The sequence below is a fragment of the Heliconius melpomene genome, chromosome 17 (genome assembly GCF_056956725.1).
Source record: "Heliconius melpomene rosina isolate 202511_hmr_F chromosome 17, ASM5695672v1, whole genome shotgun sequence".
NCBI lineage: Eukaryota > Metazoa > Arthropoda > Insecta > Lepidoptera > Nymphalidae > Heliconius > Heliconius melpomene.
The window spans coordinates 11,929,641-11,954,977 of NC_140405.1; the positions used below are offsets into that span (position 1 = coordinate 11,929,641).

Genomic DNA, 25,337 nt, shown 5'->3' on the forward strand with positions numbered 1-25,337 from the left:
TTTCTTTACCAGCAACACTGTTAATGTTTTTTCAATGCCGTCATATGACGTATGACGCATTCTTGTACTAGAATCAATTGTAATTTGTATTTTACTTGCTTAGGCGTATCCTTAGAATTTAAGCGCAATATTTATTTAATTCTTACGTAACTATCAAGTTTAGTTATCTTGTGAACATAATAAATAAATATTTAAAACAGAAATGGCGACGCCGCCAATATACAGTCCGGTAAGTAAAAACTATATTTTAGTGCTTAAACGTATGTATTATAGGTAATATTGTTTTTATTACGTCTTTTACATAGCAAAGGGCGTTGCTTTGATAACAGCAGTCTACTAATGTCGTGTATTCAATCAATATGAACGAATTATCGCCTTGTGTAAATAATTGCTAGAAGGGTTGGCGTCAACTCTTTTTACAACATTGTTATTAAAGTTTTCAGTTTTCAAGGTTTCTCTCTTCTAAGTGACATATTAATCACGTTAAATCCTTTTTTTTCTAATTTTTCCTCTTTAAAATTCCATTTGATAACAGTTGTTAGTATTATATCCATTTAAAACTAATTAGTGTTAAGTAAATAGAGATATTGTAATCTTTATTTAGCTTCGAAATATTTGTTAGCAATTCCAATGCTAAAATGTAAAAAATATGGCCATTAAGATTTATTTTATTGCTTGAATTACTATTCTTTTGTGTATAAAATACTTAGTTACTAAGGAGATTGCATTTTCTAAGTGTCAAATTTAAAAAATGAACAAAAAGAAACGTCTTCACACCCACCTACATAGCAGTTCCTTATTTTGTGCAATTCCTAGTTTTGTCAAAGCAAAGAAATTATAATAGAATTTATTATAAATAGGGATCAAACCCACAATCGTTGTGTTTACAGTCAGTATAAAGTGCTGCGGCACTGAAAACAGGAACAGAGTATCATATTAGTTTTCCAGGTTCCCTCTGCCTACCCTGATATGCAAGGGATATAGTGTGAAGTTTACTATTAGATATAACTTCCTACATACTTCATTATCTGGCCTATATTTTGAAATCTCATAAATCATGTTTACTCAGAATGATTATCAAAAAGAAATACAAAGAATGAGTCATTTTAGGTAAGGTTTATAAACTTATATGTGAGTAATGTCCTTGGAAAACTGCTGAGTAGATGTTTTCATAGCGACAATTTAGTAATCCACCAAGATTAATTCAGGCCCCAGGTTATATCAATATAAAATATGTAGTTCTACTAAATTGTTGTAAAGTAACAACTGTTTTATATTGAATTGGCTCAAACTTTAGTTTTCAATGTATAGAATCAATAATTTCATTAGAGCACGAAAGTAATTGATCACTAATTGTCTAGATTAAGCGGGCGAAGCCGCCGGTGGGTCGCTACTTAACAATACAGTTATTCATAATTCAGGTTTTTATACATAACAAAAATCTTCATGGAATTCCAAAACAATTTTCCTCTTGGTTTTTTCTTTCTGTATTACACGCGAATTCCGTAGTCCAAGGGAAATAATAACTCGTGAATTCTAAGTGCGGGAGGTGGCTGACCGCGGGTATAGTGGGTTATATCGTCATGTTATATAGCCTATAGTCTTCCTCGATAAAACTACACTATAGACTATTGAACACAAAGTAATTTTTTAATTCGAATCAGCAGTTCGTTCGTCGATATGGGCGCTTTCAAAAGCTTACATAAATATAAATATATTATGTACTTACATATATTAGTAAAAAGGCCGGCGTCAAATTGACTGTGTATACGCGACGGTTGTGGGTCCGATTCCCAATACAAAGAATGAATTATTTTTATTTTATCAATAAGACAAAGCGGCGTTGAGTTACATCACTCAACACGCACTGTCTCATTTTTTCTTGTTTTTCCTTTTTAGGCGATACCATGTGTGCATCCTATACCAGGGGGTCTGTTCCCTGGACGCATGATCAGATTTCAAGGCAGCGTGCCACCAGGTGCCCAAAGGTATGCACAATATTAGTTTTAATAGTAATACATGATCATAGATAATGTTACAGTTATATAATTGAATCTACTACAGAGCTTATGTTTATGCCTTGAATCTGGGGAAAACTGAAGCAAGAAACTGTGGGATTATTTTTTTCAAAGTAATTTGATAATTGCTCATTTACCTGATCTACGTAGATAAAATTGTATTTTACCTATATTTTTAACACAGGGGTTTTCCGGATTTATTAAGACTTGCACTTTGCGTAATGATTTCTGTCCAGAAAGCTATGTCTGTCTGAAAAATAAGTTGGAAATGTGAAAAAAATTATAACATAGCATTACGTCCTTGTTACCCTACTTTTTTTAGTTACACAACTCTATTAAGACACTTTGGTCCCCCACTTTTCGTGAGGCATTGTGTGTTGGGTGGCGTAACTCATCGCCACGCTTTGCCTCGTTGCCGTAGCGAGGGAATGAAAATATGAAATACTTAATTCCCTCGAGTTGGAATAGATTTCACAACCGTTACTTTTGCCGTAGCACGTTTGTGCCCCTGCACTACAACGGTCTCTATTCTTATAATAATTAATGTGAAGTAAATACCGATTGTGAGTGTGTGACACCGTCTGTCAGTGCGACTTGAAACGCGACGGTTATGGGTTCGATTCCAAATCAGTGAAATGAATTATTTTCATTTCCTCACTCTGGTGAAAAAACAAAGCGCTAAGTTTTGCTACTCGATACGCAAGTCCCAAAATTGAGCGATGGGTATATATGAATAAAGTGTTCTGGCACTAGGTTCCCTCTACTTTAGTAAAATCCGTCATTACACTCTAGGTTCGCGATTAACCTTCAATGCGGTCCCAACACTGACCCCCGGGACGACATCGCCCTCCATCTTAACTTCCGTTTCATAGAGATGTGTGTAGTTCGTAACCATCTCACGACGATGAACTGGGGGGTCGAAGAGACCAGCGGGGGGATGCCCCTGGTTCGGGGCGAGTCGTTTGAGGCCCTTGTCCTTTGTGAGCATCAGGCGATTAAGGTAAGCTAATTTTCGGGTTCCATCTCTGGCAAGATCATTTATGTCAAGTTAGCGTATCAGGCTGAAATTCATAGCAAATATTTAAATCTGCGGTCACTGTGGAAGGAATTTCACACAAATTCATACGATTATTCGTGTTCGTAATTACTTGACGACGACAATGACGTATTAACCCATTTAGACCCATAGCCAAACTAGCAGTAAATCAAAGGTTTTTTCGGAAATAATTGATAGATATCGATGTAAGAAAATAAAAAACGTAAAAAAAAAATTATTATTTTTTTATTTAAATATAAAAAAAATGCCGTCCTTAAATGGGGTCAATGGGCACATATAGTATCAAAATTTTCGAAACTATTTTTGCGACACGAAATGTTTTATAACACTTTTTACACTATCAACGCGTTTTTTTTTATGACACATTGCACGTCTCAGTTGCTAGCAAAATTTTTGGGAGTAATGGTCTACCCCGTAGTGCTGCAGACTTGGTACTGTAGAAGCTGCTGGTCGCATAAATACGTTGATGTTTTCGTCTCTTAAATCGTGACGAGCGATGTAACGAAAAAATCAAGCTAATCTATCCTGTTTATATTAGTTAGCAAGTGCAGGTGCCACGAATTTGCAACAGCAAGATCCTATGTATGTGTGGATAAAACCCACCACCATTTTTTGCCACGTACAGCATTGCTATATAGGTAAAAAGATTGATCAGCCTGATCAACCCCTCTCATACCACACTGTAAAACCTTCGCAGTAATAAAATTTAGTTAACTTGGTAAAAGCAGTAATCATAATCGGCTCGGTTTTTCTTTTCATATCCTTTGCTGCTGAGTTTCATCTTTTAACAATTCTTAAATTTCTCAAGACGACCTTGTATATTAGTCGTAGTTGGATCACTTTTACACCAACGGGGTTGCTTACCGTAACCGTAATCTTGTTACGGTTCCTCTACGTCTCTTAGCAAAAGGTTGATAAATGTTTCTATTAGTAAGCAGGCAGATTAGCAGTGCTTTGTATATCTACATCTTCTTCTTCGTCGATTACCACACCTGGTTTTAGAGGCAGCGTAACTAAATATACCTCTCCGAAGACTTTTTCTTCAATAATTACAACTGCGATTGCTTCTTGAAGACCCTTATATTCATTGCGACCGCTAAATATCCTAAGAGTCATTATGAACTTTGGATGGACATGCATATAAAAACATAAAAATTGACCTCTGATGTGCCCCAATTGGGGACAGCATCGTAAAAGTTGAATTTGTCCTATTACGACTCTTCTTTTCTAATCAAATGTAATTATATTACATAGAATACTAAGTACTTAAGTATGTTTTGTACCAAAACAAATGTATTTAGAAGAAAAATTTAAAAATAAATATACTTACATTTTGCCTTCACAGATTTCGTGAAACAGCTTTACAAAAGGCACGAAACGAACGATTGTAAAAAAAAAATAATTGGATTTTACGGCTACAACATAAGGATATACTACTTATCTTTACAATTCTAGACATAAACTGCATAAAAATAAAAATATAAAAAAAACAAGGGAATTATTGTAGATGTACCCATTTGGGCACGGCGAGTCTATATGGGTTAAGAAGAAGACATTTAGTCATTCACTCATTCAGTTACTTTATAATATTTTAAACTTACTCATTGATAACACTTTAGATTGATTTTTCTAATAAAAATAAAAAAAATCTGTATACGTTGGTTACAATAGAGTTATTCGTTAATTACTCGTTTCTTTTTCCAGAGAATATAGTAATGTTCTATGTACATATATGTTTACATAATTATGAGTGTAATTGACACTTGCACCAGAAATAGTCTTATCTGTTAATTCGTATAAATTACAAAGTCGAATGAATACATAAATATTAAAAACTATACGATACTGTAATGAAACTTATTCTATTATGGTGAAAGTGGGAAATACTTTCAACGCAATGATTTTTAGTTCGATGCCCATTTGAGGGGCAGTTAATTTTATTCGTTTCTTCGGTCTGGTAAAACAAAGAGTTAGCGGTAAGCTGTGCTATTTTAAGCATGTATTGTCTCTTTAATTGACTGGAAAGTAGAGACTGTAGTGTCTTAAGTTGTTTTGTTCTACCTACTCATAAAAACACATGATGCATGGGAAAAGGTAAATATTATATCAGATGGTATTGCACCATTTAATTTTCCTACTTTTGTAAGCATGACAACTATTTATTTTTTAAGAATTGTTTTTGTGATACAAAAACGTGTAGTTTTAGTGGTCAGATGTCTTGGAAAGTATCAAAGATAATAGGAGCAGGTTCATATTCAGCTACTTTATTTTTTAAAGCTTATGAAACACACGTTTAGCTTCTTGCCAAATATCCTTGAACATTTATACACTTGTAAAAGTCCGACAATACAATATTTTCATATAATTCACGTGATATGCTAGCCAAGACCGTTATAAAACAAATTTTACTAGTGTCATTTTTTAAGTTATTATTTGTACTTTTTTATAAGGTGGCGCTAAACGGCGTTCATTTCTGCGAGTTCCCCCACCGTGTGCCATTCCAGCGTATCTCCCATTTCACTGTCGATGGCGACGTTATGATACAATTTGTAGGCTTTGAAGGTGCCCAGCCACCACCCAGCCAGATGTACATGGTGAGTTCTAGGCCTAAGTCTCAATCTTTTTTACGTTATATTGGAATTGTATTGTCTATATATATATATATATATATAAATATATATTTTATATATATATATATATATATATATATATATATATATATATATACATAAAAGGACATGTTCCCACACTGACCTAAATGTAAAAGCAAGTAAAATAGTGAAAAGTCACGTACACAATTATTAAGTATATAGAAGTGCGCTTTGTAAGAGAGAGTGAGCATCGAACCCACAATATTTCGCTCTTACTGTCGCGCGCTTCGGTCCCTGCGCCAGGACTGGCTTTTAAAATTACTTTACAAGACTTTTTACAAGACGTATATGTATAATTGAAAAGAACAAACACGAACCTTCACTTTCAAAGTGTTTTATAGGTAGTACTTTAAAAACGACTTATCATAAGCATTTATCTCTTTAATTAAAAATATTTTTTTCCATTTCTGATTTTTTAATCAAGTTTTAAGTTTTTTTTTAAATTGTATTTTTTTTCCTATGTTAGTCTGAACCTCCGAACTACGGGGCATATGGGGCACCACCGTCCTACGGAGCCCCAGGATATGGGGCACCTCAGGGTGAGTTGAGAAATTTATAAGTATTTTTATTTATATACAATCTGTTGATTGGGTGAGTTGAGAAATTTATAAGTATTTATGTTTATTTACAAATTTGCGATTATATTATATTTAGTTGTAAATAGTTTTTTTTACTAATTGGGTCGGTTGTGTAATGATTTTTAGTGTGTGATATTTTTAGGTTCGAGGAGACTATTTTTTAAAAATAAAATTAATCTTTTAGTTATTAATGATAAATGTAATTAATTATTACACAACATTTGGTGTCCATTAACCCATATTACAAAATAATATAAATGTCATGATTTAAAGTCCTTAAAAAAGTAATTAAATTGTCATTAAATCTGTTATTAAATTTATTAAATTATCCGACTGTAAGGTCTGTATTGAGGGATTGTTTGTATTCAAAACATCATATTTTATTTAGACAATTAATGCAGAGTGACTTGTCACTAGTTTCTTTTTCTATACCAATAAACTGAGGGAAATATGCTAAGATAATGAAAAGTAACAAATATTAACAATAAAAAATATTACCTTAGATGAGCGATATGAGGGAAACAGAAAGAGATATCTGTTTCAAATTGGCATTTTTGTATAAATCGGATTGAAGTTTTGTAATACCTAACTAATGTAGGTAGTTTGTAGTGGGTTAAAAGGCTTTGCTTTTTTCTTATGTAGTAACTCTAATACTTGTAGTAGAATTTAACTATATAGGTGTTATAAATATGTTGCATCTCTAGAATGAAAGTGGCCTAACCAAATATTTCTCTAATCTAAAAATCATTAAAATGTAATTTCAATTAGAGGCCGTCGTGTCGTGATGAAATTATTTTTATTTCCGTTCTACAAAGAAATGGCATAGGGTGGTGATCAATTCCGCAACAAAACAATTTATTAAAGTATTTTCGTTCTAGTTGTGATGACAAAAACATATAGTAAAAAATACAATATTAACAAAATTAAAAATTCCAAATTTTGGTAATCCATTGGTGGTATGGTTATAAAAATCAAATAAATAATATTTAAAAAACAATAACACTAAATCATAAATCGTTGAATCATACCTAATTTGTAAACCATAATAAATGAAATTAAAAAACTATCAACTTTGGCAAATTTATTTATTTGTTTTTTTTTGCAATTGCAACTCTTTTGACATTTTTGTTAAAATTCGTTGTAAATTGCTATTCTATAATTCAATTCTGCGAATAATTGGCGGGAAAAGGAAGATATGCATGATTTTTTACATTTTTTTGTGCTCTTTTTCGGATGTGTTTTTCTATTGTAGTTAATTATTCAAATTACATAACTAACACGCTTAATAATTTTATTCTAATATATATTTTTTCTTTAAACTTATGTTCAATTTAGTGAAAATATTTAATGAATGGGTGAGTTTTATCATAATTATTGTTATATTTTTCCCGACTGCTAAGGAAGGGCTATTATATTGGTAAATTGGATTTTAAATATTTTTTTTTGATTGTAATGGTGGTGGTATATAAATGTTTTTATTGTTTATTCATAGACTTTTATAAATTGGGTTAACATTAATATAAAGAAATATAACATTATATCCTGTATATAGAATAGATATATTTAGATATATATCTGCGGTAATGAGTGCCGCCACTCAACACGCAATGCCTCTAGAATACAGCGTTAAGCTAAAAAAAACATATCTAAACTACAACGCTTAGATATTTTTATAAGCTTGTATATTTTTTTATTAATTAATACTACATTCTAAGAAATATCTTTAAATTAATATTAATTATAAAAAAGTATCGTGATATATGAAAAATAATTCTCCCATAGAATAATTAAAACAGGTTTTGCAGTTACATTTTTTTAAACCTTTTGTTTTTTTATTTTTTATTGATTTTCTTGTAATAAAACTAGCAAGCTTCTGTGTCTTCGATGTTTGTTCTTTGCTTTTTTAAAAATTATTTTTCACACTTTTTTCATTTTAGCAATGTATATTTTTTATTTTTCGCAGGCTTCTATTAAAGTGCTCAAGCGTAGCGGTATTTGATACAGGTTTATACGTATGTACAATTTTGTTTTGTAACATTTTCCTTTATTTTAAAAAAACTATAAATTTAGTCTACTTAATTTGTTTCAAGATTTTTGTTATTACAAAAATTTATAACCTAATAAATAATAAAAATACGATTATCACATTGTTTTTTGCTAAACTATATTTTTTTTATAAAACTCAATCTTGAGGAACGAAGTGTCTTAACACACAGGTTGACTAGGTTCCCTTTAAATATCCTGCCGTGTGCGGGACACAGCTTGAAGCTGTTTTAATTTAAAATGGTTTAAATTAAAATTAATATTATAAAAATAAAATGTTGTACGATATGAATTAATATATTAAAGCGCTTTAATTTTTTAAGCAAAATATCTAACATTTTTTTGTGTCTACATTTAACGAGCTAAATTATCGTTTTTGAAATATATAACTTCATAGAATTTATGAAATAATTTTTTACAGGTGCATTGTGAATCGACGTCGAAAAATTATTTATTATTAAGCCTAAAATATTTTTAGCATTTTTCTTTTTTAAATCAAAACCTATTTACATTTTATAATCTAAGTGTAATGCGTATTTTTTATTTGTGTATATTATTTTTGTGCACAGTATTGTAGTTATTTTTAAATTAAATATGATTTAAGAATAAGAATAAAAATAAAAAAGATATACCAAAAAAATTATTGAACTTTTGGTTAAGTAGTGTTCATATGCGTAACCTTATAATTTGTTAGCCAAAAATTTAAGTTAAAACTTAAAATAATAAAAAAGCCTCTGTAATGCATATATATTGAAATAAAATATATGTTTAATAATTTATATTAAAAAACTATTTTTTAATGATAATGAATAAAAATGCCTTTTTAATTATAAATCTGTCCTGTTAATGTTAATTAGAGTTGCTTGCACTAAAATGGCCTGACTTCCTTTCTTGAATCATAGAAATGAAAACTGTTTAATGTTCATTATTATAAATTATTATCAATTCAAATTTCAAAATATTATTATAATTTCTTATTATTTCGTTTATTTTTTCCAATTTTTGTACTTTTTTTTATTTTGTCAATGTGTGGTTTATCATTTCACACAATATATTAATTTGGGAACACGTACAACTAAGTTATGTCGTTATAAACCAATAAATTGAATTTAATTAATAGTCGCCGTCAAAATATGGCTGATGTTTATTGGATGATTTCTTTTTTATATATTGATATAATAGTGATGTGCCTCTTAAATTTATTATAATCTTGTTGCATTTTTTAGATAAAGCTATAATACAAATGTTTATGTAAACTTTGTGGTGGTTAATAAAAATATTGATTGTATTTTTTGTGTTGTTTTATTTTTTATCCATGTTTTTTTAGTATATTACTTTGTTTAAGCACTGCGAAAAAAATCGCTGAAAAATTTTATTAATTTATATTGTTTTTTTTTTTAAATATTATTTGGAAATTTTCAAAGTTATTTTGTTTTAATTTGAGTTCCGCCACTAAACATACATTGTCTCGAAAATTAAGAGTTGCCTGGGGTACGAAGTGCAATACCATTAGAGAACCTACTCTCTCTCTCTGCTATACGCAGAAAACGGTGTGAATGTAAAAAAGATACCTGATTTTGTGTATGTAATAAAAGTAGTATTTGTTTTTTTTTTCAGGAGGAGGATTTGCAGGAGGCGTGGTAAGTGAAAGTTCTATGTTCTATCTTGTGCTTGACTGTAAAAGCGAGGGGTGTGAGCTCGATATACACAAATTATTTTTATTTTCCTCACATTGGTTTGGTAAAAGAATGCGGTGTTAAATTCCGTCACCAAACACGACACGTAACTAGCAACGATCGGAAAGTACACAATATATCTCTCTATTTTTTTATGTATAGAAAAATATTTAGATTAAATGCTTAATTCTTCCAATAAATGCTTAAAATAAGTATATTTAAAATAAAGCAAACCTATTTAGCTCTCAATTTTCCTCTCTTTTAACTTTTTAAAAATGTGTAATTACTAGAAATGTAAATAATATAATTATTATTATGTACTAAGAGGAGCATTTCATTGTAGTGTTTTTAAGTGTAGTGTTAGCCTTGAAGTTACAGTTAACAGTTTCTATAGAAACTTATACAAAACAAAACCGCTCTAAATCGATAATTGATAAGAAACCAGATGACCTTGAGATGAAAAATGGTTCTAATTAACTTATTTTATATTTATTTTATTAAACTCTGTAAAGCTCTGTTCTGCGCATTTCAAATCTTTAGAGAGCTCCAAATATTTACAGATCTTTAGGCGCAATTTAACGCCGTGTTTTGTCATATCAGACCAAAGAGCTATAAATGATTTAGGTATAATCATTCCCCTCTTTGGAAATTGATATCGCTGTTACAGTCAGACACTGTAATGACGCAATATAATTAGCTTACTATATATATAACATTTTGGGTTAATAACATAATTAACAAAATGAATTTAAGTATAAATGATTTAGAAATTACATATTTTTTATATTTATGTAAGGTGGCCGTCGTGGCGCAGCGTCACAAGGGTGTGACGGTTGTGGGTTCGATCCCACTCGAGGAAGTGAAATATTTATTTACGTTTATATTTTCCATTTCTTCGCTCTGGTGTCGAGGCAAAGCGCGGCGTTGAGTACTGCCACTCCATACGCAATGCCTCCAGAATTCGGCAGAAAGTTGGGAACGGAGTGTCTTAACACCAGGTTCCCTCTGTCTACCCTACCCTGTGCTGTGATACAGTGTGAAGTTGATTTTATGTAAATATAATTACGATACTACTCAGTTTGCGCGGTGTTTGGTACTAGACACAAAATGATGAATTCTAGCAAAAGTGGAAACTCAGTCACTATACACGTACTATTTGCCTGCTATATATATGGGGGATAAAGTGTAAAGCTGAAAAAAAAGAAAAGCCTCATTAACGTCGACGCCGTCGTGACGAACGTCGACAGATTCTATATAATATGACTAATGCTTGATGATAAATAAAAAAAAGTATTTGCGTCCCATTTGAATTTTGATTAAGTTTATTGCTTAAATTCTAACCTTAAAAGTTTACAAAGGAAATATATTTTTACTATATTGTTCATAAATAAAGCGAAAAATGTATATAACACAAATAATATATTATGGCATATTCTGAAACAGTTGTCAGGTGTTTCAGTAAATAGAATGTTTATCTATTCGATGAATATTTAAATTTCCGCGGTCTAATAAGACACATTATTTCTTTTGCTTATCGTAATATAGTTATTAAAAAAAGTACAGCAAAAATATGTATTCTTTACCTATCCCAATTTAAAAATATAATTTTTCCGTTTTAGCAGCCCCAAGCCTACACTAGCCAATATGCTCCAGGGGTACAAAGTGAACGTCGTGGTCTCGGTACGGGCGCGGCAGTGGGACTCGGTGTAGGGGCTCTTGCCGCTGGTGGCTTAGCGGGCTATGCCATGGCTGGAGGATTCCGGAGTGATAGTCCCGAACCAAGTGCGGTAAGGAATTGTCTATAGTAGGGTCGAAGAGTCGTAGAGTTAACTTTTCTGAACTTTTGTGCGTTATACACTCGGTAGAAAAATAATAAATTAGGGTGGCCACGTCTCGTCGACCGTAGTATAATATAGGATAACTATAAAGATTTTAGAATTTTTGGTATTTTGGTACTTTAGGGTTAATAGGGGATCGTACCATCAACAAGGAAAAGCCCCGCTATCTTACGCTAGGGTGAAGGGAGATTGATACCAGCATCAGTTGGCCCCGAATCGATGCACACGACATATTATGTACAATCAACATCGTACGAATATCGAGCCGTCACGGAGATTGCTCTACTTACGTAAATTTTAAATAAAAACAAAAAGGTTTATATTTTTTCCCAATCTGTTTAGAAAATGTCAGCGTGTCTCTGTCATTTTCTAAACAGATTGGGAAAAAATATAAACTAAACTAAACTCGCGTGTGTAATATGGTTTTTATTTTACATGATTGTATTTTTTTAAATATTCATGTTGAAAAATACTACTTGTTGTAATGATTATAATGTTCGTTCGAGTGAATCTTGTGAGTATGAGACATGGTTACCAGTTGCACTACGTATTCACCCCTTGATGCACTTGTTTATGTTTGTTCATATTGACGAAAAATCTAATTATTTATCATAGGATAATAATGAAGAACAAGAACAAGAGCCGTAATAATGTTGAAAATTGATGATATTCTATATACTAGTTTCAATACTTTTTCTAACTTCACTAATATTAGGTCAGTTCTGTTTTTGAGTGCATATCTGAGAATTTTGTTTATTGTGTTTTGTATTATAATAAAAGAATTATAATTTTAATTTGTTTTTATAAAATACTGTGTCTTTAAGTATATAGAAAAAAATAATATTTTGATTTTAGTATTTTTTTTATTGTAACGATTTTTGTGCAATAAAGTACCAACCAACTTTCAAATACATTTATTAGAACATTACAAAGTAAAAAAATACACTATTCACACTATTCACCACATTTAACAGAATTCCTATGTAATAATAATTAATATTAAACATGAATATTAAAAATGTAAGTATAATTTATATTAAATTATATAATTTTAAATAAAATTATTAAACAAATGTAAATATAATTTAATATAAATTGTAGTAGAGCATCTTACTTGTCAAAAGCATTATAGTGGTATTATTTTTTTCTGATTGGTTCATTAATCGTAGAGTGCGTGTGCGCTCTTTATTGCGTTACGACAAAATTATAAATATTCCACATTTATACTGTAAGCGAAGAAAGCTGAGAAAGGGTGGGGCATTTCTTCGTAGACGGTCCGATCTTTAGCAGTGTTAGTATAGAGCTTACAGCAGGATGAAAGAAGCAGTTTGGTCTCGAGCAAAATGCAACAAGGAATTGTGTTATTTAGGATTAGTTCCCGGTTGTTAACATATACAGATAGACGGTGTTGTTTTGGCATGATATTTTTATATGTTATGGTATAGAGAAAGGTCTAGGCCAGGATATGGTTAAGTTTTAGTAAAAGTTTTGAGTACAGCCTCAGGGAGCGGAAGTACAGTTCCTGAGCCAAATGGTATACTTATAAAAATGTAGCTATATATATTCTAATTATATATCTATAAGTCTTTTTGAGGCCAATCTTGGCTCCGGGTCACACGCATGTGACTGTAAACGCGACAGGTCGTGGGTTCGATTCCCACTCGAACAAATGAAATATTTAATATTTTTTTATTTTACCATTACAGGTGGAAATAGTTGACTTCGCTGATGATTGGATGGAATAAGCATATGCCTTAACTAGAATTAAAATATAAACGTACACATTACATTATATGTATGAAATTATAAAAAAAAATGGCGATAATAATTATTAAACTTTAGGTTGTTTGGAAATTTCTAACAAAATGTTCAGTGAAAGAGACAAAAATATAAGTATTTCTTTCACTCAGCCTAAGCAGTGGACAATCTATTTTCAAAAATGTCTAAACCAATTTAAACTTATTTAATCAGTTAATATCTTCGCTGTATTGTAGTGGATCTTTGAGTTTTTAAAGAAAAAAATGGATATTAAATATATTTTATAACATTACTGCATATAATATAATATCTATGTACAAAATAATAAATATTTATTTATAAGTGTGTTTAAAAAATCAAATTTAAGTCTATTCGATTTTTTATAATCTATTTCTAGCTAAAGATTTATTATCTGTTGTCAAAATTAAAAAAATATATTTACGTTGACTTTTGAGATGTATTTAGTAAATATTTAGATATAATATATAGTCTATCATAAAATATTGCGGTTTTGGGACAAATTAAAAAAGTATATATATCTAATATTTATATATTTTATCGCGCTCGAAGAATCGATTGAAAAATGCAATGTTTTTTATTAATAATTTTTTAATTACATAAGAAATATATTTTTTATTATTACTCTATTTTTTATTTAACTAAATTTATTTCGTAGATTTTAATATTTTATTAATTTTATTATACTTAATTTTTTAAAATAAATTAATGTTTTAAAATATTAAAGCAAAAGTAAACTATATAGTGCCTGAAATGCCTTTTAAAAATCTAAAAATGTAACTATTATATTATCTTATAAAAATGTGAAAAATTGGTTCAATTGTTTTTTTGAATATTCTACATAAATGACAGCTTATCTTTTTGATATAAGTTATTATTAAAAGCTTTTTTTATAGCGGAAAGTTATCGATTATAAGACTTGGTTGTTACATTTTTTTATTTTCTCAAAAGAGGCCATAGAAAAGTATTAAATTAATAGTTTTTATAAGTGAATCCAGTGAATTAATTGTTTTTTAAGTTATATATTCTGTATTTTAAATATTTATGCAGAAATAAATGAATGTATAAACGCGTTTTTGTTTTGTTGCCAAAGGAGAGAAATGATTTTTTTCATTCATTCCTCTCGACGACCTCTCTTGCCAAATCGTCGGAAGCATATAATATAAGTAAAACTTACAATTCCATCGTAAACAAATATCGTCAATTATAAAACACAAAATCTGATTGTATAAAAAAGTAAAATATATATATATATATATATAACTAATTTTACAATCAATTAAATATAATTTTATGAAAAAACTTTATTGCAAACTAAAAAAAATAATTCTGAATTATATTTGAGCTCACAAACATCGCAGACTTTCATTTTTACTGGCAACGCCAGTAACTATCACCATAGAAACAATTTTTCAAACAAATAAAAACAAAATAACGTTCTAGTTGAAAAATGCTTTAGGGCTAGATTTAAAATATATAAATATAAGCAAATACATAATGTCAGGCTTAAGCGGTTACGATAGCGAAGTAGTTGGTTTCGATAATGTCTCCGAACATAAGCGACCATCCACAACCACGTCTGCTCAAACTACGGAATTCAGCGAGCTTGCCAACAGCACACAGACTTACACGTCCAAGGAAGTTGGCTGTATGGTTAACCCTGAGGATTTGAATTCTGTACCAAAAGACCAAACCGCTGGACTGAATGCATTCCTTAGAAGAGTAGTACCAGCCGTGATGGAACAGCTCGAACAGAATGATCGAGAATTTGTCACGTACTCGTCGGATTCTGATGAAGAAGATGAGATCACAGCGAAGCTGTTACAAGGGATCCATATTAAAGATGCTAGTGGTTCAGGTGACCATGGAACTGCTATTTTGGGTGTAACATGGAGCAGCGCTGGTAATTCTATAGCTGTTTCCATTGGGGCTATGCAGCATGAGACATGGTGCCAGAATTCTGGTTTGATAAAAATATTCACGTATAAGAGAAGTGATGAAAAATTTCTTCATTCCTTTGATGTGACGGAGAAGAACTGTGTATCAGTTTTAAAGTATCATCCAACGGTGGCTGCTTTATTGGCGTATGGAACTGCATCTGGTGAGGTAGTTCTATGTAACTTGGCTGGAGGCAATATGGAAGAAGGGGTCCAACTGACTTCTCCATCAGAGTGTCACGGGTCCAGGCGAGTGTCAGCCTTAAAATGGGCAGACGCGTCCTTAGTGAACACGTTTTTGACAATGCAGATACATAGTAAAGGAAAACGTCGCGGTGCTGCTGATCAGGTATTTTTTTTATTTAATAATTATAATATTAATATTTATTATTTTTTTAGCTCCGCTTTTGTATCCCACACATAGGCAGGGTAGGCAGATGGAACCTGGAAACATCGACAAAGTCACTTCGTTCTTATTAAAACTCTTTTAATGTCCACTTTTCGCTGAATCCTGCAGGCATTGCGTGGCGAGACTCAACGTCGCCTCTATACCAGAGCGAAGAAATGGAAATATAAACGTAAATAAATATTTCAACAACTAACCAACTAATAATAATAATAATATTACTATTATGTATACAGGTTCTGTTCTCAGCTGGTGAAGACGGAACCCTCAACGCGTGGCAAGTGAACGCCAACCTCCAAGTCTTTGAGAATATTGTATGCTATAACATTAATAGTTCCCAGAATCTAGCGCCAGATATCACGTGCTTTGATTTCATAAAGAATTACCCATTACGTCCTGCTGATGAGAAAACTCCTGAAATTTTTGTGGTGGGGACGAAGACTGGGAAGCTGTTTCTATGCAACATCAAGAGCCAGGGAGTGGATCCAGTCTTCGAAGTCCTGGAAGGTCACTCCACGTGTATCCTAGATGTTGCCTTCAGTGAGCAACGGCCAGGTATATTTGTATCCATTTCCATGGATTCGGAGTTGAGAGTGTATGACGTGAACCAGCCGAGTCCTTTGAAGGTTTGTATCAAATTATTTTGGTCTTGATAATTGACAAATTTAAGGTAGATTTGAGTTCTATTGAGTTTGATGATTGAGTTCTTATATTCGAGATATTAATGTTTAATTTGATGACCTTACACGACATTTGTAATTTGTAACCTAACAGTTTCATTTTCATTCAAAAGAATATTCATTCTATAAAAACCGATGAAAAATAGATTTTAGAATCTTTTAACACTAAGCAAAACCATGTATTACATACCTATATAAAAACCTACTTTCCACCAGATCCTGTGTCTAGATTGTTCTATATCCACCATGAGCTGGTTGTCACTGCCCATTGTGGTGGTGGGTCTCTGTAATGCGCAGGAGTCTCTCCGTGTGTACAATGTAAACAGCGGCAAGATGGTGCCAGTTGCTGGCATCGGTGGTACTGATTGTGGTGGTGGTGGTGATGTTACGTGTTTAGCTGTGAATATGTTTGGGTATATATTTAAAATAGATTATTACTTATAAGACCTTCGGGACGTAGCATAGGCTATTTTCTAATCGGAGGAATGAATTGTTTTCATTTCCTCGATGTGATGAGAAGACAGCGCGGTATTCCACCACTAAACACGCAATTTATTAAAATTTTGGCGGTGTGTGGGAAACAGAGTCTGACACCAATTTTTTCTGCCTACCCTGCTATATGCGGGATACAACGTGAAGTAACAATAATTATGTTTCCCATTTTGGCGTAGTGGGCCATATTGATGATCTAGTACATAATATACATAATATATTATAATAATATGTGGAAAATGGATGGAATGTGAAGAACAGTGTCTTGTCATTATTTTTTATTTTAGCTTTAACCCTTTTCCACATTTAAAATTTTAATTTATGAAAAATATGAGTCAGTCAGTCATGCCAGTCGTGGCGGAGGGGCACAAACGTGCTGCAAACTCTATAAGATTTGGGTTCGACTCCCACTCGGGAACGGTCATGCGTGGGGAACGGAGTGTCTTAACTTTAGATTCCCTCTGTCTATTCTGCTATACGCTGTGTACAGCGTGAAGTTAAAATAAATTTAAAAAATTGGTTTACAGTTCTTGCCGTATCGCCGCTGGTACAGAGTCTGGGGGAGTCCGGATTTGGGAGTTCCCCGCGAGACGCTTGTACACCACAGATGATGATTTAGACTTCTAGTATATTAATAAAGACTGAATGTTAAGTAAATTAGGTTTTTTGGTTTTAAACTTTATTTAAAATAAAGTTTATTAAATAAGTTTGTTTTTTTTTTAAAATAAAAATTGCTTGTAGATAACCATCATACAATTATTGCATGTAATTTTATAGTGAGAATTAATAGTCATTCTAAGCTAATTTTCTTTATACTTTCTGCTGCTGCATCTGTCACTTCTCACTAATATCTATTAACTATTTAAGCTAACTGACTGGGGGACTCTACAAAATATAACCTACATAACTAACTTAAAAATAAAACACAATAATATAAAATATGTTTTTATTAGTTAAAATTACAACTAAGATGTATTCACAATGGCCTCGTCACCTCGCGTTATCTGCGACGGGAACTGAACCTGCACTCGGCTCAAGACTCTTCTTTTTCAGTAACTGAATAAAATAAAAATATATATTTAATTTTCTTTATAAAACTTTAGATGGAATTCAAATTTGAAAAAAAAAGACACATTATTATAATTATATATCTTTTTTATTCAGGATATTAAAAAATACATAAGCGCGATAGTTATGGGTTTGATTCCCACAAAGGAATTCCCTCTCAAGAGTAAAGCTTCATAATATACAAGTTATCACTCACTTGTCACTGTTTTGGTCTTCTGGAAGGTTCCGTGGCGGTAGGGGGCGGCGGGGGACCCTTCTTCTCCAGCTCCTCGAGATAGCTGGTTATTATTTGCTGTCTTTCATCGGGTATGTGATCCAGTGATGTGTATCTGATAGATAAAAATATGTTACAGACCGTCTACTTTAACACTGAACTTACAAACAAATACATATAAAGTAATTACTATGCGTATTTAATAATAAACAGTAATTTAATTAACATCTTCATAATAAATTACATTTTTGAGATGTAACCAAATAAGAGGTTTTTTTTTTGCTTTACGATGTATCCAGTACTCAGCTGGAACTTCTCCTCTACTTACCCTGCTGGAACATCGAGAATTCCCACTCGGGGAACCAGATTACTTAATTGTTTCATTTTCTAGCATTGATAAGGCGCGGCGTTGAGTTCCACCACTCAACACGCAATGCCTATAACTTCTACTTAGATTCTGCGTATACTGCTATATGTGGGATACAGCTCCTCGATGCTATCATAATCTTACATCATACTACTAACGCCCAATGTTAATAACCAATCCTAATCCAAAAATTGCAACCATAGATTGAAATAGACAGAGATGGAGGATGGCATGCAGGTTAGTGATTGGACAGACATGTCGGACAGTACGGGATAGACGTTAACTGGAGATAGGAGATACATTATTAATATTGGGCGTAAATCTATACATGAGCATGAAACTGTCTGTCTGTATGTCTGTTTATTTATATCGCTCTCACCTAACATCATGCGCTAGCTCCTCTTGTAATGCGGTATTAGCTGCGGGATCAGCTTTGAGCGCTGCGCGGGATCGATGCGTGATTGCGCGTGTTTCTAATAACAACTGTCTGAATGCCGTCTTTGCTGCACTCTGTTTGTCGCGCTGGTAGTCTCGGAATTCACGTTCCATCTACAATTATCGGCGATAAAAAAGGTATTTTATTAAATAGACAACATGTCGTCGTAGGTGCAAGCATGAGCTTCTGTAAGCGCTACAGGTTGTGAGTTAGATTTCTACACAAGGAAATGAATTATATAATATTTTCATTTCCTCGTTCTGGTAACACACAATTTATCAAGAACTCAGCGGAAAGTGAGGAACGTAGTGCCTTGATGGGAATGAAGTGTTTTAATACTAGGTTCCCAGGTTCTCTCTGCCCACATTACCACGTGTGGAATATAGCGTGAAAAATATCTGAAAATAATTGAAACTCTAAAACAAAAATAAAAATATATATCATTGTATATATTTTTCATTTTTCATCAGTCATTGTATATATTTTTAGCTTTACACTGCATCTCGCACAAGGCAGGATAGGCAGTCAGGAAACAATTCTAAAACTAACACAAAACAAAAATCAACTATACCAACACAAACCTTCCGGTCAACCTCGTCATCCCTGACGATGAAGACAACCCTGGAATCCATACTGACCTGTTGGGCAGACCTGTACACGGGCGCGGCGGTCACGTCCGTCATTTGCTTCTTGACGTCCCTCCAGTGCGCCGTGCAGCTCACCCCGAGCTCGGTCAACAGGGCGCGGAGCTTGTCGCGCCTTTTGTTCGATAGAGTGCTGATGTGCTGGCCGAAGAGACGCTCCTAAATGAAGAGTTGTGAAAAATATTATCATTTGGGGCAGGCCAGGCCAGGCCATTTGTAACGCAGGGGCACGAGTGTGTGACTGTAAACGCGACTGGTTTTCGGTTCGATTCTCACTCGAGGAAATGAAATGTTTATTTAAATGTATATTTTCTTTCTATTGTATTTTATTTCTTTACTTTGTGCTGTGTTGAGCTCCGCCACTCAACACGCAATGAATCCATAAATGGGCGGAAAATAGGAAACGGAGTGTTTTAACACGTCAGAGCGAGGAAATCAAATTTATCCTGAAAAAAGGACAATATATTTAATGTCATTTTTTTCAACAGAATTTAAGTATGTACTCGTATATATTGAATATCAGTTTCATACATATTAATTTTGATATTCTAAAATTAGTTATAACTTACTCCTAAATTAAAAGGATAAATAAAAAAAAACTTATTCATTTAAATTATTTACATACTAAATTACGTATGAAAATAATACCAAAAATATTTTTATAAAAAAAAAGAAGCAAATAAAACAACAGTACCAACCTTGTCATCCTTGGTGAGTTCATCAGCCAAACTGTAACGGTGGTCTTTCTTCAACTGTTTCTTTGCCTCCCTCCACGCTAGGTCGGGGTTCCTTACCAAGTCCGCTAGTAACGCGTTGAAATGCTAAACAGAAAATATTTGTATTCTAATTATTTTTTAGCGTCACGCTATATCCTAGAACACACGCACATAGCAGAGTAGAAGAGGGAACCCGGGAACCTAGAGTTAAGACACTCTGCTCCCATTAACTTCTGTTCCGTTTTCCAATTTCCGCTGAATTCTCGAGGCATAGCGTTTTGATTGGCGGAACTCAACGCCGTGCTTTGCTTCGTTACCATTATTATTATTTAAAATTACGAAGGAATTTGACATTCGGCCTGTATTAAATTTCTCCATAATATTTTTTATTTGTGGACGGTGGGACGACCCCCTGCCAGATGGACCGACGACATAGAGGTTGGCGAGAAGCGGATGTGTCCGAAAAGCTGAGGATCGAGTGTGGTGGCGAGAATTGGGGAAGGGCTATGTCCAACAGTGGACAAAAGATGGCTGTTGATGATGATGATGATGATGATTTTTTATTTAACAAAATTTTAAATATCCACTTGACAAGTGTTTTTTGTTTGTTTGTTTGTTTTACATATTTACAATTAAATCATTTATAATACTCTAGAAGGCACTTTTATAACACTCTTATAATTTTTTTTCTGAACCATAACCTTCGAATCACATCTCCAATCTTACCTGAACTGCCTCATCCCGTTTATGGTACTCTCGTTCCTTGTCCCTGTCCCGGAGACTGGTCGCTAGTGCCCTCTGTACCTGCCTCTCTCTTTCCTTGATAGAGGCCTGCGCTCTCGCCTCCTTCTCCTTGGCGGCTTCACTCTCGGGATCCTCCTTATCTGGTTCTGGGTCGGTTTCTGATGGCTCTGGTTCTGGTTCCTAGTTTGGAGATTGTGGTTTCAATATTAATATTAATTAATATCGCGGATGTTTTAAATTTAAAATGATCTACCGCCTCCCTTAAGAATTAAAATTAGTGTAGCTGATTTTAAGAATAAGTACAAAAGCACTACAAAAACGGCAGTTGATGCCGAAAACTATAACATATGTTGATAGAGTTTAAAATATTATTGTTAGTCCTGAAAGTTCAAATATACACGTATATATAACATATGAACGATGTGATGGCGCGGCACACAAAAATCGTTCATATGTTGATATAGGCAATGGTGCCTGGAATGAAATATGTTTTTGGGATAATCCAATAATTTTATACTACATTTTATTGAGATATTTCCAACAACTTAATCCAAAATAAATGGACAGAAAAATTTAAAAAGACAATTACTAATAAACTAAAATAAGATTGAATCACATTATTCAATCTTTGCTTATCTTGAGAAAAGAATTAGAAGCATGTTTTAAAAAAACAAGTATTAAAATGAAATAATCAAAATTATTAAAAAAGAAGACGAGGCAAAAAAGGAAACAATAAAATAAAACTGCCTTTCAATACAACACGTATAATACACCATCAAAATATTTACAATGTACAATATTACTTAAGATTCCAAAATGTTATTAACATAGAATAATTATAAATGTAATTCCAATTGCGTATAAAGAATTTTAAATTAGCCGGATTTAAACCTGTTTTTTCGAACTTAGTACTTTAAATTGACATAACTTTATTTATGAACCGATTGTAATAAAATAAACCCTAGATGTCTTCGGAAGATTGCTAGTATCCAATAGTGAAAACTGCATCTAAATAAGCCAATTCTGAGATTACCGATAACAAACACACAAACATATAAATTTTAAAAATAATTGTATTAATTGTAATAAAATTTTTTTTAAAGATCTTCCAAGTACAGACACAGATTTAAATATATAATTTATTTTGTAGACACATTGAAAAGGCGGCCTCTCATATTACTTAACACAGATAATACAATAATAAAAAATGTCATAATCAGAACTGGTATCGACAAAATTCGCATAAAGTATAAATAGTCACATAAGAAATTGAAGAATGAAGTTATATTTTATAGATTTTTTATTTTTCCTATTTAATATTTTTATAACTATCAAATCTTCACAAATATATATGTCTTTTTAGTTTGCGTTCAACACCACTTTTATAATATTGACGCAGAACTTTAAACTCAGTTAATTTAAACTGGAATTTGGCGACGAGCCTCTTTATCCATTCATATCTTTAATTATTTCAAGAAATCTTTTGTCACTGTACCCCACATTTTACTGAATTAAAAAAAAACAAAATCATATTTTAATTTAAAAAATTGTGTCACATTTATAATATTAAAAAAAACATGTCATACACACTCTTAAGATTACAAAACACATACATATATTTAAATTTCATATAAAATAAAAAAAGTACAAAATTTGAATCTGTTATCATTTCTTAGTAAAAGAAATTCACTTTCTATTGATGTAAACGTACATCTTTTAAACTAAGCAACGGATTAACCTTACTTTCACACAAAAATAAAAAAAAATCGAATATATCGAGAATTCAACCTGGACCTCTTTTATTAAATAGTTCTCTACATAATATAAAACCGAAGTCACTTCCTAGCGATGTACGCGTAAGTCTTCCAATTTACGCAACCCATTTAAATGCTGTTTTCGCGTATAGGTATAATACATGCATTTTATATTGTTACAATAGTCCAAAACGGGCAAAGTCGCGAACAGAACACCAATGAATCTATATTTATATTAATGGTGTATTTGTTTGGTTGACCGCGCTAATATCAGGAACTATTGGTTAGAAATGAATAATTTTTTTGAATTGTATAGTAAATTTTTTAAGAAAGCCTATACTATATTACATCAAGTTAATAGTTTCGATATATATAACCCACTGTACCTGTTAGAGTCATACACTAAAATCAAAAAATCTTTTATATAATAAAACACTTCAATTAAAATCAGGTTCAAATCCTACTACATTAACAATTCTCATATGAAATTTCATTATAAAGTTAAAAACTATATAACTACTTGTCAATTAAATAAAAGTCTTGATGGACATTAAATTTAAAAATTATTTATAATCTATACTAACCTAACCTATATGTAAATACATTTGAGAAAAGGTTTCTATTAAAATATAAAATAAAATTACAATAAGTAATAGATAATATACAATAGACTTAATTTTACAAATAAAAAAAAACGCTAAAAATACATTAAACATACCATCACTATTTCCCAAATGACTTACGTATAAGGTTATAGATTAAAATTTACATTTTTTAAAATTAAATATTTACATTACCAAAAATGTCTTGTACAGGTAATATTTATAATATTTCGTTAATTTTAATGGCAACATTGGCCTTGGGACGAAACCTTTATACCATTGTGCACGGTCTCAGTCCAAAAAAAAAACTAAACCAATTTTTTTCAATATTCCTTATCAATTAATGTGAAAAAATATTTATTTACATTAATGTATTAGATGAATAGATACTACTAGAGAATAATAATATTAAAAAGATTCTTACTCAATCGAATACTTCAATGTAACTAAAATTTTACTTATTATTTATTTTAAGCTACCCTCCTAAATAATATTTACAAATTACCTTCACATTTCTTCAAAATCAATCCATTAGAAGTCCATCATTCGATTTTTTAATAATCTGTATACTGATATAATAAAAGATATCAGACATCCTGTATGTATAAGCTATGAATATAGTATTAATTCACTTAACTATTAAAAAACAACGATTTTGACACTTGAAATTAAAAGGAAAAATTCAAATTCTTTATATGTTATAAATCGATTACATTTGACAATCAACTTTTATTATTATTTCTACACATCACAGTCACATAATAAGACAGAAAAAGATATCAAGCACACGAAAATACTCCAAAAATCGTCCAAAAATTACACAAACACGCTTTATATTATACAGCGTAACCCTATTTGTGAAAAAAAGACAAAAAAAAAAAACAATTTCAAGTGTCACAATCAAAAAACATTGAGGGTAGCAGGACGTGAGTTGGAGCGAAAATGTAAAAAATTTAGATCACGCAAAATAAACAAAAAGAAAAACAAACTACATTATTAAAAAAATATCGAAGAGAGATTAATACATCTCATATTAAAAAGAAAGCCCACAACATAAATCCAAACTACCCGCACATTTCGGAACTCAAGAAAAACTTAAAAAACTTAAAAAACTCAAAAAATTCTCGCCAAAAAACTAATTGTCCTGGTCGCGCTGTAACCTGCGCTGTTCTAAAAATCAGCGTTTATGGAACACGTATAGCAAACACTATTCTTTCTCGGACTTCCGTTTCCGTTTCTCCGTCTTCTCCACCTTCTTCTTTCCTTTCTTTTCGACTTCTGGCTCCTGATGGACTATTTCCTTACGTTTCTTGGGTTGTGATTTCACTGGTGATTTAGTCTCAATTTGGATTATTTCCTTTTTAGACGATCTCAATTGTTTCGGAGATCTCATTTCTTTTTCTGGGGAGGGCGATTTTTCGCTGTTTTCAGATGATTCTTCAGGTTTTGATGTACTTTTAGACTCTTTTGAGTCCTCTTCACCTGGAATACCCAAAATATCTGCCCATTGGTCGCGTGGTGGCGTTGGTTGCTTCTTATCGTCATCAGGTTCAGTTTGTTTCTGTTAGAGACAGAGGGAGATATAAATGTGAGTCAACAAAGTTAAGCATTTTTTATTTTGTTTTTTTTTAAAGCGAACC

General features: G+C 31.9%; 3 protein-coding genes across 7 annotated transcripts in view; 2 read left to right on the forward strand and 1 right to left on the reverse strand.

Annotated features, from left to right (window-relative positions):
- The first annotated feature begins 28 nt into the window (after positions 1 to 28).
- LOC146530305 (galectin-7-like) lies at positions 29 to 14,709 on the forward strand. 2 transcript variants are annotated; one of them, XM_085200887.1, is made up of 8 exons: positions 29 to 229; positions 1,900 to 1,988; positions 2,811 to 3,018; positions 5,526 to 5,669; positions 6,193 to 6,265; positions 9,965 to 9,987; positions 11,643 to 11,810; positions 13,568 to 14,709. In XM_085200887.1, the coding sequence occupies exons 1-8, from the start codon at positions 203 to 205 to the stop codon at positions 13,604 to 13,606; spliced, it is 771 nt and encodes a 256-aa protein (XP_085057013.1). In that variant the 5' UTR covers positions 29 to 202; the 3' UTR covers positions 13,607 to 14,709. The 2 variants fall into 2 exon arrangements, with proteins under 2 accessions (XP_085057013.1, XP_085057014.1); XM_085200888.1 differs by having other exon boundaries at positions 11,646 to 11,810.
- A 145-nt stretch (positions 14,710 to 14,854) lies between these two features.
- Positions 14,855 to 17,858, forward strand: LOC146530306 (cytoplasmic dynein 2 intermediate chain 2-like). The gene is made up of 4 exons (XM_085200858.1): positions 14,855 to 15,923; positions 16,217 to 16,606; positions 16,877 to 17,073; positions 17,680 to 17,858. Exons 1-4 carry the CDS (start codon positions 15,135 to 15,137, stop codon positions 17,777 to 17,779), a joined length of 1,476 nt encoding a protein of 491 aa, XP_085056984.1. The 5' UTR covers positions 14,855 to 15,134; the 3' UTR covers positions 17,780 to 17,858.
- A 226-nt stretch (positions 17,859 to 18,084) lies between these two features.
- LOC146530307 (transcription elongation regulator 1-like) overlaps positions 18,085 to 25,337 on the reverse strand; it is a 29,267-nt gene continuing 22,014 nt past the window's right edge. For 3 of the 4 annotated variants that reach the window (XM_085200813.1, XM_085200812.1, XM_085200811.1), the window contains 6 exons: positions 21,324 to 21,521; positions 20,580 to 20,702; positions 19,876 to 20,040; positions 19,181 to 19,350; positions 18,417 to 18,549; positions 18,085 to 18,208 (listed from right to left, as the gene is read on the reverse strand). In XM_085200813.1, the coding sequence (XP_085056939.1) occupies positions 18,420 to 18,549; positions 19,181 to 19,350; positions 19,876 to 20,040; positions 20,580 to 20,702; positions 21,324 to 21,521 (786 nt within the window). In that variant the 3' untranslated portion in view covers positions 18,085 to 18,208; positions 18,417 to 18,419. Of the gene's footprint in view, positions 18,209 to 18,416; positions 18,550 to 19,180; positions 19,351 to 19,875; positions 20,041 to 20,579; positions 20,703 to 21,323; positions 21,522 to 22,089; positions 25,259 to 25,337 lie in introns of those variants that run through there. The other variant, XM_085200814.1, reaches the window with a different exon arrangement.